The 15603-nt window shown below is 50.9% G+C and overlaps 4 protein-coding genes across 4 annotated transcripts; 2 read left to right on the top strand and 2 right to left on the bottom strand.

Annotated features, from left to right (window-relative positions):
- Positions 1–1595: 1595 nt before the first annotated feature.
- BKA55DRAFT_598575 (uncharacterized protein) lies at positions 1596–3182 on the bottom strand (the record flags this gene model as incomplete). Its single annotated transcript, XM_046196264.1, has 4 exons — positions 1596–1776; positions 1807–1989; positions 2026–2713; positions 2786–3182. The coding sequence occupies 4 exons, from the start codon at positions 3180–3182 to the stop codon at positions 1596–1598; spliced, it is 1449 nt and encodes a 482-aa protein (XP_046043409.1).
- Positions 3183–3814: 632 nt separating this feature from the next.
- On the bottom strand, positions 3815–5096 carry BKA55DRAFT_598574 (uncharacterized protein; the record flags this gene model as incomplete). Its single annotated transcript, XM_046196263.1, has 2 exons — positions 3815–4719; positions 4784–5096. 2 exons carry the CDS (start codon positions 5094–5096, stop codon positions 3815–3817), a joined length of 1218 nt encoding a protein of 405 aa, XP_046043408.1.
- A 458-nt stretch (positions 5097–5554) lies between these two features.
- BKA55DRAFT_582165 (uncharacterized protein) lies at positions 5555–6450 on the top strand. Its single transcript, XM_046194099.1, has 2 exons — positions 5555–5972; positions 6044–6450. Exons 1-2 carry the CDS (start codon positions 5813–5815, stop codon positions 6187–6189), a joined length of 306 nt encoding a protein of 101 aa, XP_046043407.1. The 5' UTR covers positions 5555–5812; the 3' UTR covers positions 6190–6450.
- A 6976-nt stretch (positions 6451–13426) lies between these two features.
- Positions 13427–15125, top strand: BKA55DRAFT_598587 (uncharacterized protein; the record flags this gene model as incomplete). The annotated part of the gene is made up of 8 exons (XM_046196265.1): positions 13427–13553; positions 13603–13874; positions 13962–14020; positions 14052–14362; positions 14429–14570; positions 14600–14789; position 14861; positions 14899–15125. 8 exons carry the CDS (start codon positions 13427–13429, stop codon positions 15123–15125), a joined length of 1329 nt encoding a protein of 442 aa, XP_046043406.1.
- Between the last annotated feature and the right edge of the window lie 478 nt (positions 15126–15603).

Genomic DNA, 15603 nt, shown 5'->3' with positions numbered 1-15603 from the left:
CAATATTGGATATGGTAGGCCTCCAGACAGACTGGATGTAGAAGTTGAATGAGACCAGGTGATTTATAGTTTGAGCTATGGTCCTATTGTGTACAGTATTTCTAGGACCAAAACCCCACGCGCAAATGCCATCAATGACTTTCCAGAGCTCCCAAATTCAACATTACTTCCCGGATTACTCGACTTACATTGAAACCTGACCATAGTGCACAAGAGAATTATTTATTACCGCAGCCTATAGAGGCAAAGGCTCCTTTGCGATGAGAAAGTATGCGCTACGTATCAGAGCACGATAACAGGACCATTGATACTGACGATATTTAGCCAGCGGCCTGTATTAACATGCGATGAGCATGATAAAGAAATGGCTGACATGGGGCAAGCCATTGAACATCTAAGGGCGAAACATGTCAGCTTTATCGGGCGTCCTGGGCGCCTCGGACAGACGGATACGCATGGGCATTGCTGGTACTTCTTTGATTGTGGCTCTGGGCTGAAAGATCATCGCAGCTTTGATTCCGATGAATCAATGTGGAGTCATTTGAAGAACAGACACGTCTGTATAGTGGATTATTATCTTGGTCTGTCGTGGTCTTGAGTCTCCCATAACTGTTGTAGCCAATGGCAAGGTGTCTTGTCTTTCCAAAATTCAAACAGTCTTTGCTGAGTCTGATTTTCTTCTACTCATAATGTGGATGTAGAGGACAGGGAATGAATTTAGTTGTAATCAGTTACAAACTGCCAAGGTCATTTTATATAAGCCCTGGCGCAGGATGACTTGAATATATTAGCATTGGAGTGATATTGTTCCTCGTTAATCCGGCGATCCCGATCGTGAATATTTATAACATACCACCACAGCTGAATCACTGATGAGAATTGAGTTACAACGGCATTGTGAACTGTCTAGACTGTTTCTTTTTTAACATTTTTTTCGTTTGTAAGACTACGATACTGGCGCTGGCAGGTGGGCCATATACTAAACAAAAAGCAGCATTTGCGTAGCTTCCTCCTATACCGGCAAATACCGAGTTCAACTAAGTTACAAAAAACACAGCGCGTGCACGTGCAAGTTTATTGTACTTCATCGGATTACCACCACGACTGCGTTGGTAACACAAAAAGTGGTTGATTATGTTATTGTTAGTTCTAAGTCACATTTGTCTGAAAGGAGCACAGCTCCTTGTATAGTAGCCACATCCCAGTCACCAGCAGGTCAGACTGCCTTAGCCACATGGTCTCATTGCCGTGTTTACCTCTTACGGCAGGCCCCTCAATACTAAGCGATCCCCACCTTAAGTGAAATTTGAACCAATCACCGATACAGCCCGGCTATAAACGAATCTGCGGAAATGAGCTGAATGGACGGTTCCGGCCAAATCGCTTGTCATTGACTACTAGATAGACTACTAGGGACTTGAGAAGTGAACAGGGATACGGGACAATTAAGGTGACACGACAATTAAGAATAGAAGAGTAGGTTGCCATTTCATTAGAACCTTTTTTTTTTATAGGAGTTCAAATGGATTCGCAGCTGAATCCGCCGCGCAGCTAGGATAGGTTTCCTGCTCGAGATTGGCTATCTCCTCACCGCCTCAAGAGTACTGCTTGACTCCCCGGAACTCTATCATCAACCCGAGCGCCATATTGACTTTCTCGACAAAGTCATTACAGTCCTTACATATCGCACGAGAAGCAAGAATTGTCCCTTTCTGAAGTCTCTCAGGGGGTTGTACTTTTTGAAGCTCGTCAAGCATATCTTGGTGCTCGCAGTCACTTTGCGATGTATCAAGAGATAAACTTGACATTCCAAGGTCATCCACAGCCAAATCCGGAGAAAGGAATACATGCTTGCTTATAAAGTAAGCAGCCAATTGCTTCTCTGCGTGGCAAGCATTAAACTGCCCGGGTCTGCCTTGATCTTTTTCATCTGCAGGCAGGTGGTGGCCAACGATTCGACAAAGGCGAAGGACCTCATCTGTCCATGTTCTTCCCTCAATCTAAACATTAAGTTCCGGGCCTGACTGGTGCTTCCAACCACTCATCGCAGCCACGGGCGGAAAACCAGGCCCGCCAATGGTATCACCTCTGAAGAGGATGCCAATGGTCTTATGTCTGTTGGGTACGTCAAAGTTGGCAAGTAAAGAAATGATACTCCTCCCATCACTTAGGGTTGTAAGGGCGAAGCCGTCGAGATGTGAAAAGATAGCTGTGTTCCGACTTTCTCCCTCTCCAACGTCATCATAGAGTTCCCGGACGATTGCCACACGGTCCTGATTTCTTTCATGCGTCACCTCCTTATAAACTTGATGCTTATCACCGGATCGGTCGTATCGTTCTTCACTATTCTCACGAGTATCCGCAGCAAAGTCGATAGCACGTAACCATTTCCCTTCTCGCATGCATGTGATGGACTTATCAGCTCCGTGGGAAAGCAAGCACTTCACATTTTCCAAGCGTCCCCAGATCGCAGCTTCCATTAGCGGCGTTCGTCCGTCAACCGTTCTCACATTCGGATCAGCACCAAAATCAAGGAGTAATTTGACCATTTCTGGATACATCTCACAAGCGGCCATATGTAGTGCAGTTTCCCCAGATGTCGTGATTCTCTCTCTCTCCGTTTGTGTGGTTTCATTGTTTCCATCCCGGTCATCTTCGGTGACGTTTTGACTGGCATCACTTTCATCAATACTAGAATGACGATACGCGAAAGCTTGTACACCATGGAGAAAGATGTCCTTCTCCGGACATGTTTCAAGATAGGAGCGTACTGTCTGTAATCTACCCGCAATCATGTCGGAGACAGTTAAGTCCAGTCTGTTGACGCGAATAGGTCCAAAGTCGAGGCCGTCTAGCTCAACTTCCTCCCGTGCTTCAGTCCACTTGCGCCGGTCGCTGACGTCTACCTTAGGGACAGGGTCAAACTGCGCGAAGTACGCGGCGGGGTCGGCTCCTGCACGCACGTACAAACCCCTGCTCCTGTCGATTTCGTAGAATCCATCGGAGGGAAAACAGATCGTGTAAGACTCACCACCCTCGCAATGGGGTGCGCGATGGTGTATGACGTGATAGTTCCCATCAAAGCCATGTCGATGGATCTTGTCGCAGTGTGGGCAGCGGATGTACATAGAAGAGCTGTTCCACCACACAGTGTTGGCCTTGTATTTTGGGAAATCTGTCATAATGATCGATACTAGGTTCGTATCTCCTAGAAACAAATTCAAAATTAAATACAAGCTGACCGTGGTAATAGCCAATGCTCGTAACAAATTGAAGTAATATGGAAGCGGGGTTCCTCAGCCATTTCGAATCCATTGCGTCATGGCGGCTCCAACGATTCTTTTAACTAATCCCTATGCGGCAGGCTGCTCGTGGTTGGAGACTCTACAAGGAATTCTCAAAAAATCGAGCGGCTCAAGGTTATACATCGGTTTTTGCCGAGAGAAGTCAGTGTCTTGGTTATATACTATTTATGGATTGTACTGCCGTTCTGGGAGGATGTTCAAGCAAATGCATAGGATAAGACAGATTTATGTGCTAATCTCTGGGCGCCGGAAGAGACCCCTCAATGATTTGAGGGATGATAATGGGAGTAATGGATATGGGACTGGCAGCGACCAAAGTGATGATGAGGATATGCGCGGCTGTCCTCAACATCAGACAAAAGCCGAGGTGCATCTTAGAGGTTGGCAAGCAGTAATACTGGCCAAACCTACACGCCGTCAGATAACTGACGATGGCCACGTGAGCATCTGTTGCTTTCCTTGTCGTCACAATCTTCGCTATATCTGGTCCTCTAGCCTTTGGAATATCCTTAAGATCTATTTGGACTGATGGATTGAGGCGGAGTGTGAGGTTGAACAGGTGTATCGGTAAGTCGTTGTCGTTTTGGCGGTGGACTGCTAGGAGCAAGTGTCCCATCCATATCGATATCATCAGGCAGTATAGGCGAACCGACCCGTTTCCGAGAGCGTCCTCGTGTAAATTCCTGATCCGCGTCGTCCTCGAGTTCGTCCTCGGGTGAATCGTCGACATGGGAAAATGCATCGCCTTGTGGGTTGCTTTGTGATTGATCGCGCCTTTGTCGTTTTGTTGGGCTGGTGCTTCTGCTTGTCCCGCGGGCAGCAAGATTGATAAGTTCCTTATACTCGTCCACCGACATCTCGCGCACTTTCGATGAGCCTGAATGGTCGAGGATAACTAGCTTGCGCCGTATACGCTGCCTAAGGAACGCACTCTTGGCAAAAATAGCAAGAGCGAAGCGACAGAAGAAGAAATATCGTGAAACCCCTCGCAGGGGTTGCAGTTGAAGATTGTGATACTCCTGCTCTAGCTCAGTAGTAGTGCTGTTAAGAAGCACATGGGTATACCATCCGCCAGCCTTGGGCAAGACAGCAAATCGATTGTCGTCCCACATTTTATGCATGTCGCATCGAAGTAGAATCGTATTGTCCGGACATTTTGCATCAAAGCTCTCGTCGGGGTTGGCGACGTAAGTATACATAAGGTTTTTCTGCCACCAGTCGCTCTGTGCTTGCGGAATAATATGGGCCAACTCCGTAGGCAGAAATGAGCCTGTTATACGGCACCCGCTATCACGCTCGCGGGCATCTCTATATACTCCTGGTTCGATTGGAGCGAGGTCATCCAACCATGACTCAGGAAGCTCGTCGGGACATTGGAAGTTATCGAACGATGGCACAATCGGGTACTCGATATCTATTGTCAATATTTATCAGCAAAACCTCATACAAATAGCTCGGAGATATCAAGGCTAGCTTACCGCCTTCGATACAAAAATAATATTTCTTGTCTTGTAGGATATCATCCGGTCTGTCTGGAATTTTTGGCCCGTTTTTACTCGTCGAGAAATAACCATCAAATCTACAGGCGGCGAGGATAGCACAAGCGATTCGTGCGGTCTCATGATGGATTCCCCCTGCATCCAACGCTGGTAGATTCAAGAGGAGGTTGTGGCCGTCCTGGTAGCCAGGATGATAAAAGAAGACGTTCTTCTGCTGACGCGTGGCAGCGAATAGTCGACGACGAGGTTTGAGACATTGCTGGATAGATTTTGATACACCGTTATCTGCCATGACCTTTTCAGTTTCCATATGGAGCTATAGCATGAAGCCACGAGGTTGGTTGTCGATAATTGCCAATAACTTGAAATCGTTCTGTTTTGTTGTTTGTTTTGCGATTGCTGGGGCCAACGCGCATCCACCATATTTAAATTGCTTTCTGCTATTGGACAGTCGCTTTGGTAGCTCTCCACTTCCTTTCGGTTATCCCACGCGTGAGAAGCCCGTGACTAAGCAAATATCATCACGGCTAGACACGGATAGTATCGGGTACTAGGTTCTATCATTAGCATATACCCGACGGCGCTCGGTAGGCTAACGCCTAAGGGCCCTGAAGCTAACCATGCTATCGCTCTAGTTCTTGTTGTTCTTCCTTGAAGAAATTAATAAATAACAAGTCAAATTGAAGCTCAATTCCCTCAAGTGTTCAATTTCCAAGCCATCGGCGATGTCCCCCAGCCGCATCGTTACGCGGACAGCGTGTAATCAAGCACCAATCAGAAATTCAAGTCTACCCCCTGTCGAAAATCAAGTCTACCCCTTGTAAAGTGGGGTAAAATAAATCAATTGTACTCCGTACAACAATTGATTTTGGACTGTAGGACTAGGCATGGTATGCAGACCAGAGTTCGCTCCTATTACTGACCGTTCCGAGATTAAAAGCCACATATGGCCTTTGAAAGAGTATATACAGCAAACACTACGCAGATCGACCATCTCACAGGTCGATCATGGCTAAACATCAAGGCAACTCAGCGCAACATCCCGTAAAGGGCAGCAGCTCCAATGTGCCCAAAGGCTCTTTGTCCCGAAGCGCAAAAGTTGGAATTTCCATTGCGGCAGTAATTATTGGTCTGCTGCTGATTACATTTTGTTACTATACGATACAAGGTACGTTGTTCGTTCACTAAATAAAATTCAGTCATTCCGATATATATGAAACTTACTGAGGTCCTCTGTAGAACGGCGTCGTGCAAGGAATGAACGAGATATCTTCAGTTGGAATAAAGTCGCTCGCAAGACACTGAATGCTGCCGTTTGCTTATGGATCTTCCTTCCAATTAATCGCTTTTTAAAACAGCGTCGTGCGGTAAAGAACGGGGCATGAAGTCAGGTTGGCGCTAGAAACGGTGCATCATTCTAAAATCTTGACGGAATGGGGCAGAGTATGAAGAGAGTCTCATTCGTCAGTAATATAGCCAGTCTGCCTGTGGTGATGAATTGCTAGTAGCATAATCACGACTGCCTACCTACTGTGCGCGGTCATAGTGGTAATTTGACCAGATTCGGTCCGCACACGTTACTGGGGTATCCACGCACGCGTCGTGTCCTTTAGTTCCTTAAATTACCATTAATACTAAATACTGGCCCGCAGAGGCGTAATATCTCGTAGCCCTCTCGATACACCCTTGTTGACATCATCCCACACACCCATGATTGCTTGCATAGCGATTATGGCCCGATCTTTTGCCCTGTGGTTTAACGGCTTGTGCAACCGTTACAAAGGGGGGTTATTAGGGACGTATACCCATGTAAGTCGGCTAACGGCAGGTAGGCGCGCAGCGCTAAGAAAGTAGTAAAAAGGACAAAGAAGGATTTAGTAGGTGGGTAGGTGAACCTGTGCAAATCCGCGAACGGCAGGTTGCGCGGCAGCGCGGGGTCCGGGTCCGATCTATGATGGTCGGAGGGGTCAGGGTTGACCTGTGCGTTTGAAAAGAATAAACAAAACAGAATTTGACGCATCACCTCCCCACCACAGTGATGCACGGACTAAAAAATTGTCATACTGTATTGGAGCTCCTATGAATTGATTTAATTCAGGTAATTGTATTTTTTTCACCCGGGGCGATCTGTATCGGTCAAATATGTTATGTTATGTTATGTTATGTTATGTATATTTTTCGTCCGGGGGGCCGTAGGCCCCGAAAGTCTCCTAATGGAGCACAGGACGTGCTGAGCTAGAGAAATTGGGACCTATCTACACACTAATTACAGAATACTATGACTTCCTCTCGAATTCCAATTCTGCAGACGCGTCGATAGACCTCACACTATCCAGCATATCAACGGCACAAATGGCGCATCTTATCTAGCCTGTTACCCGTCAGCGGGATGATCAGGCGCGGCTGATGAACGACAGCCGCAAGGTAAGCCCGTTGTTAGGCGATCGTGAGCCTCTGGGCGCGGTAGCCTCAGGGCTGCCTTCAAGTGGTCACGATCAGATAGAGGGCGTGCTAGCGCCCTTCATCTGGCCGAGAACAGGTAAGAGAGAAAGGTAAGAAAAAGGAAATGTATAAGGGTAAAAGAGGGGAGGAAGGATGCGAGTGCGTCCCGGGTCGTGCTCGTCTAATAACGAGGACAGATCTTTCCAAAGAAAACGCTGGCTTTAGACAGTTCGGTGAACTTGGTGAAGTCTCTTCCTGTTGCCAGGTTGACTGCTGCATTCGGTGAGGGTGCCAACCTCATCCGATGACGCGGCGGTACCTTTCTGCAGTAGAAGATGTGGTCCGGTGCTTTGCGTCGGTTGCATGAGCAGACCAGGCGTGCATCACTATGGTCGAATCTCTCGTGATATGCGGCGAAGTCCCCATGAAGCGACCTTGCTGCCAGCAGATGGTGCAAGGCTGCACGCGGGAGCGACAGCTCCGGCGGACAGCCTGTAGTCGCCTTGAGATTGAGTCTTTTGTACTGCTCAGGAGCGGAGGTGGACCACCACGCCTGGAACGCTTCTTTCGGCTTCTGTCTTGCGATTCTTCGTAGGTAAGCCAGCGTCGGTTGAGCGCCTTCGGGCTCGGGGAGCGATGACGCTGCCTTTGCCAGCTTGTCGGCCTGTTCGTTGCCAGGGATGTTGGAGTGCCCTGGCACCCAGCGAACTTGGATGGCTCCATGCGATGTCGTCAGAGCTTGGAACTCGAGAAAGACGTTTTGAGAGGATTCAGAAGGAGTGCCTCGTAGACACGTGGCGGCTGCCAGGTTATCTAGGCAGATGAATATATTCTGTGTTGCTAATTCTCGCAGGTTTAGAGCAGCCTTCAGGCCCTCTAAAGCCCCGGTAGCTTCAGCATCGAAAACCTCAGCAGGTCCGAGGCGACCTGATCCGTCAAAGATGGGGATATTGTTCTGATGGATGGTGAAGCCATAGCTGGCAGCCCCTTCTGAGGAAAGAGAGCCATCCGAGTATACGACCAAGGTGAGCGGGTCGAGAGACTCGACCCAGCGGGAAAAGGCGTCAGCCGATTTCTCTTTAGACGCTGTCTGCAGTGGGGGCAACTGTTCTTGATGGAAGCATCGATAGACGAGTTTCGGCCGCGTGCAGGGTGCAAAGAGTTCGTTTGCACGTCGAAGGCGCGTCCTGAAGCTGCTCTCTGCCTGTATTTGATATCTTCGTTTGATGAGGTCGTGGTAAGTAGGCTGTCGGGGCGGGCGCGTTCGGATCGCCAGAGGATGAGCCTCATCCAGCGATTTGAGTCGTGCGGAGAACCTAAGTCGCCTCGCGTCAAGCAATTGATCGACTGGTGGTATCCCGCTTTCTCTGTGGAGGACGGTGATGGGTGTCGTCTTCCAGACGGGAAGAATGGCCTTCATAGCCTGTTTCATGGCTTTTGTCATTATTTGCACGAGATGCTGGTTACTCGATGGTAGATCTTTCGTAGGATGGGTCCACCGCGGCCTGGTCTTGCCCGGGTACCACGCCTCTGAGCCGTGGAGCAGCACTGGCTCGACACATGCTCTGACGGCGCCTCGCACGGCGCTCGGTAGAGGGCCGTGTACCGTGTTGGTGAGCCCCCGCAAATGATAAGCCACTGCCTTTGCTTTGGCCGCCCACTTTTCGACATGAAGTCGAAAAGATAGTCTGCTATCCAACCAGATACCAAGCCAGCGTAGAGCTGGTTCAGGGTATTTCTCGACATCGCCGTGGCGCACTGCCGGCGCAGTCCTGAGTTTGCTGCGGGAGAAATGCATGACTTCGGTCTTCTTCGTGTCGAAGGACACGCCATTCTCCGCGCCCCATCGCACCATCTCGGCGATGGAACTAGATGCCATGGCAGAAGTCTCGTCTACTGTGTCGCCTATGGACAGGATGGCCGTGTCGTCTGCATAGCCGAAGCGACCCTGAGGGTTCCCTAATCGATAGATTGGCTCAGTGTAGAGCAGAAAGAGGATTGGCGATACCGGCGACCCCTGAGGGAGGCCGCACTGAAGGGGAGAAGAGGGCGTGACTGTGTCTTGGTACCTGACACGCGCCGACCGGCCGCCCATGAAGGAGCCGGCCCAGCGAGCCAGATGATTAGGCCAGCCTTGCTCACGAAGACGCAGGACGAGCCTGTTGCGCATGACGGTGTCGAAAGCACCTTGGACGTCCATTGTGACTAGAGTCGCCACCTTCTTGCGTGCAAACGCTTCTTCAATATCATGGACCAGAGCAGTTACCAAGTCTGTTGCCGACCTCTTGGGGAGCGCCCCAGCTTGCTGCGGATGAAGGACGCTGTAGTGAACGGCTGCCCAGGCTAGGCGGCGCGCGATCAGTCGTTCTAGTCCCTTACCAAGACAGGAGAGCAGTGAGATGGGTCGCCATGCTCGTGGTTCGGTAAGGTCTCTCCGTCCCGGTTTCGCGATCATGACCACCTCCGCCTCCTTGAATGGTTTTGGATGATGGCCTATGGTAAGGCATCTTTCGAAGAGACGCCGGACGTGTGTACCGATGGTATGCCATACTGCTTCAAGAAGTTTGACTGTGATGTTGTCTGACCCTGGGGATGTATTGCCTGTGTGACAAGTCGCATATTGCGCCTCCTCCAGAGAGATTTCGGGAGAGAATGGGATCGATCTAGGTGGGAATACTGGCGTCCATGCGTTTGCGATGTCGTCCTCCGCAGTTCTTCGTTCAAGCGTGGCCTGTCGGAGTGCGTTGGCTTTATCCATCTGGCTTTCGTACACGACGTTATCGACCTGTAGAGGTGGCGGCTGGAAGGCTCCTGGGGACTTTAGCCACCGGACAGCTTTGAAAACGTCGCTACTGCTGGAGAAGCCATCGATGAGGTTACGCCAATAGCGCCTCTTGGCCCGACGGACCACACGATGAAAGCCTCTTTTGGCGATCTGAACGTCCTGGTTGAAGCCGAGTGGGTAGCTTCTTCTGATGGCTCGAAAAGCAGCCGCGGCGTCGGCGCACTCCTCCGTCCACCAGGGAGCCGGGCGTCCGCCTTTCCGCGCGGGCCTCCCAGACGCTTTTGCTGCTGATGTTAGTAGACTCACGAGTGAAGACGCAAGCTCGTCCAGCTCCTCGGGGGTCGAATCTGTGAGGGGGATTCCTGTAGCGCCAAGCTCTACGATCTCGACGAATCGTTTAAGCTCGTCTTCCGTCGTCACTCGAATCTTGCCTGGCTGCACCGGAGTCGATCTGACGTCTGGGAAGGTCAGGCTGAGCGTGAAGTGGTCAGAGCTGGTGGCGAGATGGTCCTCGACGATAGCTTCAGCAAGTGGTAGGTTAGTAAAGGCAAGATCGATTGTGTTGCCGTACGGGTTTGTTGGGATATCTAAAGTGTTGAGAAGGCTGAGGTCATTCTCAGACACCCATCCTGCTATCTCTTGCCCCCGGTTCGTAGTTTGGCCTGTTTGCCAGCTACGATGTCTGGCATTGAAATCGCCAGCTACGAGGCAACGTTCCGGGACAGACCATTGAAATAGCGTGTCTAGGGCGTCCCTCTCGTCGTTCTGACGATAGAAGTTGACTATGGTCATGCCGTTGATCGCGAGCCAGAGAATGTCTCGGGTCTGGAAGGGCCGAATTTGGTCGGCAAGGAGTCTGGGGTCTCGCCGGACATATGTCATCACTCTAGGCCGAGTATCGTTGCTATTCCACATGTCGACCGGCGTGAATGTGTCGTATGCAGGGTGAGTCTTGGTTAGACAGCGGGTCTCTGTGTGAGCCGTCCACGGCTCTTGCAAGAGCACAATGTCATATCGTTCCGAGTCGGCCAGCGCCAGGGCGCAGTCGTGGGCCGGAGGGATCTTGCCGACGTTGGCCTGGAAGATCTTGAGCGGCTTCCTGTCGTTCTTTCGTGTTTGAGAATATCTATTCCCGGTCATGAGGACGAGTGATGAGTACGATTCGGCGCTTTCGCGGTGAGCCTGGTCTGGGCTGTTCGGGTTCTTCCTCTGCTTCATAGCCAGCATGAGGGGTCGTGGCCACCATGATGCACGAGGGTGCTCCTGATACAGCTGGGCTGGGAGCACGATGGTTAGGCTGTTCTTGTGATGTGACATCCACGCTTCGTCGCTCAGCCATGCCCTGCTGCGTTTCCTGATGCGATTCCAGATGCCGTTCTCGATGTCGTTGTCGGTATGTCTCCGCACCTACGGTCCGGACATGCTTTCGTTGCTCTTTAGTGAGTCGGCGGAGCACGCCGTGCACTGTCTTTGGCCGAGCTGGGCACCTACGGAAGTTGGCCTGGTGGGGGCCTAAGCAGTTGATGCACTGTTCTCGTGCGATGCAATCGTCTACAAGATGGCCAGTCTCACCACAGCGTCGGCAAACTGGCTGTCTGTGACAGTTGCGGGCAAAGTGGTAGCCCCAGCACGTCTCACACTGTCTGGGTCGGTCGGTTTTGTCAACAAGCCTGGCTGCGCTGCTGCCGAAAAGAGACCAGAATCTCTTTGTGGGCTTCAGAAAGGACACGAGCAGGGCCTTGGTCAAGGGGTTATCCGAGAATTGTCTTCCGGTACGTACATCAATGGGCTTGATCCCAGTCTGGACTTCTATCTCGTCGCTAACGACGCTGTCACTATCCACCTCATTACCGTAAAAGTCAGTCAGCCTTGCGGGAACGTCTGAGACCACATAGGTGAACCATTCCTTGTTCGTTTCTACTGCTGTAGCTCCCAGTTCAGCGGCCCACTCAGCTTGTTTATCTACCAGAAAGTCGCGTGTGACAGAGTCGGCGGCCAGGACGGCCCATCCCGATCTGACCGGGAACACCTGTCGAATTTTGTCCGAGACGGCGCCGAGTTTTTCCCGGATCAGAGTCCGGATGGCATAGCTACTGTGGGCCCTGGCCGGAGCTCCGGCTTCTAGACGGATGAAGACACGGAGGTCTTGTCGGGGTGGGGCGATAGTCGTCTGTTGCCCTTGGCGATGAGGTGGATCTGTTTGTCGGCGTCCATGTTGTTGTTGTTGTCTGTGGGTCAGACGGTCATGGTCAGTGGGAGGCGCGGCAGCAGCGACGCTGCTGTATGTAGGCTTTGGGGTCGCAGGTCCGGAGCAGGAGAGCTCTCGTTTCCAAAAGCCGAGGAAATCATCGGCAAATTGCTGAGCGAAACGTCGTTGCGGTCCGGTGACGAATTGCTGGGCCGCTTCTTCAAATTTGGCACAAAAGGCCTGGAAAACCCCCAGCTTGATGTTGTACTCTTCCACGTATTCTCGCGCGAGATCGTTGGCTGATTCAACGATAGAGATCGGTCGTTGTTCAAAAATGGATGCGGGACTGGCACGCTCAGCTCCTTCCGTAACTGCGGCGATGGTGGCGGGGTTGAGTGGTGAGGATGGTGTCTGAGCCATCCGCCTGGGACCGGGTGAAACACCAATGGTGCCGTTGACGGCTGCCGGACTGTTCTGCAAGAGGGCTGCACGGGCTCCCCGGTTCAGGTTGACGGGAGTGTGGATCCCCAGATCGAAGGGATCCAAGGCAGCGGGCGGGATCGTCGTAGACGAGGCCATCGCCGCGGTTTGCGACTGCGCAAAGCGCAGATTGGAATGTTTGTTGTGCACTTGTTAAGGATTTAGGTGTAGACAGGGCCACTTTCTTAACACTTGTATGCCAAGAAAGTGTGATGACAAAGGAAGGTGCTGTATCGGTCAAAAAGCTGACCTGAAAGCCTGTATAGGGTAAGTATCTACTAAAGCGGGCTCTCCTCCCTGTCTCATAGCATCCAATCAGCAATCGTTTAAAATGTACGGCATCCTTGCTACTCTTTTCGTGAGCCAATGAACGCTTATTTAAAGAGGAACCCCCCTGCAACTATCCACTTGCGACATCCTGACTGATTTGTGAAATGCATGGCTTGCATTTCAAGCCGTTCTGCATAACTAATTTGATGATGTGCGCTGGATCGCAAACAAAGTTAATCCGTATTCTCGCGTCGTGTTCGGCACCAATCGCCATCCATGTACAAGATGTGATAAATTTTATGGAGTTGTGTGATTCGCAACTGCCGTTGTTTTAATTTAACTTAAACACATAACTAGGCTTATTTAGAGAGTCAGCATCGCAATTGAAATAAAAGGGGACCTCCAATCACGACGGAAACAATGAATGATCAGACCGGAAGCAAGCCCTTCGTTAAGTATGGGCCGCCGAGTCTTCACAAACCCATCCAAGGTCGAAAGCGAACGCGAGCGGGCGAGGCACCGGCGGCGTCGACAACAGCAGAAACATCAAAACCTGGTTCGTCAGGAGTGTTTTGCTTACCCTGGTATTCGCGTGATCAACTCTATCCATGGCCAGGTGCCGCCTAAGGATAGGGTCGTGTAACGGTCTGATGCACAATAGCACTACAATCACTTTATCAGCGCGTCAGACAGGACCTTCCGCTCCCCCCTTGGCTATAACCGTGCTTGAAGAAGCCAGGCCTTCAGTATACGTCAATGAACATCCGCCATCTTATCCTACGGCCTCTGCTAGCACCGATGATCAGGCAGTTCCGTCACCCACGGGCCAGCCAAGAGAAACGAGGCATGGTGCCGAACAGGTCGCAGCGCACATTGATGCGCCATCAACACGAAGACCTTGGCCTGTAGGCCAGCTAGCTCCCACTGAAACGCGTACTCCCTGAGGATGCACGCCAGAGTCGACCCGAGCGCTTACGCGACTTCGCGTCCAGAGATACCGCAACCGATTGCATCGATTACGGATTCCCGCAAACACTACCCTCTGTCGCACGTACGGATGGACTACCCTCAACACCCTCAAGAGAGTCCAAGCTAGGCACGATGATCGATAATCACCAATCTCAGTCTATCGCTGAGGCACCGGGCCCTTCAACGTCAACGCGTCGTGTTCGGGCAAATCTACAGACATACTCGGTACCCTCATGCGCTGGCTTTTCACAATATCCCTCGGGGTATATCACCCCGGACGTCGGTGAGAACCGCAATGAGACGCTCGATAGCTTCATCGAAGCCCTCCGGCATCAAAACACTGAGTTAGGCACCGATTTTCTCGACCCGCATGAGACTGCGTACGACCAGGCTTTCCGAATCTTCTTCCATTCCAAGTGTAATTGTACGTCTTGCCGTATCTCCGAACAGGCTATTGAATGGTATATACTGACAAGAACACTTGGATCAGGTGAAAATGGATTTGAGGTCAATGAGCCAGAGCATAATTGTTCCCTTCGAGAGAGCGTACAGTACCTACAAAGCTCCCTTCCTCCTCTACCGACGATTTTTGGTGAAGCTGGATCTTATGATCCCGGCAGCTTTTTCCGACAGTGTAGGGGCTTCCTGTCAAATAGCCCAGCCACCTGCTTTCGTTCCGCAAATCGCAGATGCAACTTCTCCCTGAGAATGAACTAGAGTTGATTCTGTGTAGACAGTGGGATATTGACAGCGTTTGGCTTGGGGCTACAGGTCTGCAAGCAATTCGACCTCCCAACAACTTCCGCCTATCTTTTCTACCCTCTCTCGCTCTAAAGCTGTCATGCGATGAGGTGATTCAGCCTCATGGACTGGACCTGGCCAAGACAAGGCATATCGGGCTTGGTACTTCTAACACACATAGTGTACATTTTTCGGCCTTCCTCTTTTTCCCTTGTGCAGCCCCTGATTCAACATCAGCCACTCGGAATGCTCTGTCCCTTGAGCATCAGAAAGATCTTTATGATCACATCATCATCCCGGCAGCTTGTGAGGCCATGTCTGATCCTTGTCGCCAGGAAATACCACGAACGTACGACATAGCGTATGCGAAGTCTCGTTCGTTCCAAGAAAAGCCAGGAAATAATCGATGGAGGCCTGATGATGTCAACAGGGCAGTCCATCTGTAATATACAATCCCGGCGGAAGACCTTCCTCTTTTCTGGACTCTGGTAGTCTGCAAAGCAGATGAATTCCAGCTCACGACCAAGAGCGGAGAAACTGTGCCATACTTCAAGGGTCCTCGGTTACCTTTTCAGTCTCACGATTTGAAGAATACTTTCGGGAAAGAAACACTTAACGCATCCTTGGACGATTTCGAGAGCTCAGTCCTTCAGGCTCTTGATCCTGCACACCTAGACATTCATTCCTGTTGGATCGATATTGGAGCCCGCGATTACGTTGCGAGTGATCCACCCCATAGTACTGCCGGGCGGGGACATTTCACTGTTCTATGGAGGAGCCAATGCCATTCTCATCTGCATGAGCAAATCTCCAGAATCGTACCTGAGTCTCGTTAGAATGCTGTGAAATTCCAGCGGTTCTTACTTCGCGATATCGGGGACTATCAAGTTAAGGCGAAGCGCTCTCGAGCCACCAACCCAGGCC

The sequence above is a fragment of the Fusarium redolens genome (genome assembly GCF_020744475.1).
Source record: "Fusarium redolens strain MPI-CAGE-AT-0023 chromosome Unknown BKA55scaffold_21, whole genome shotgun sequence".
In the NCBI taxonomy this organism is placed as follows: domain Eukaryota; kingdom Fungi; phylum Ascomycota; class Sordariomycetes; order Hypocreales; family Nectriaceae; genus Fusarium; species Fusarium redolens.
Note: the sequence above shows the minus strand (reverse complement) of the source record. Positions and strands in the feature narration are given on the sequence as shown.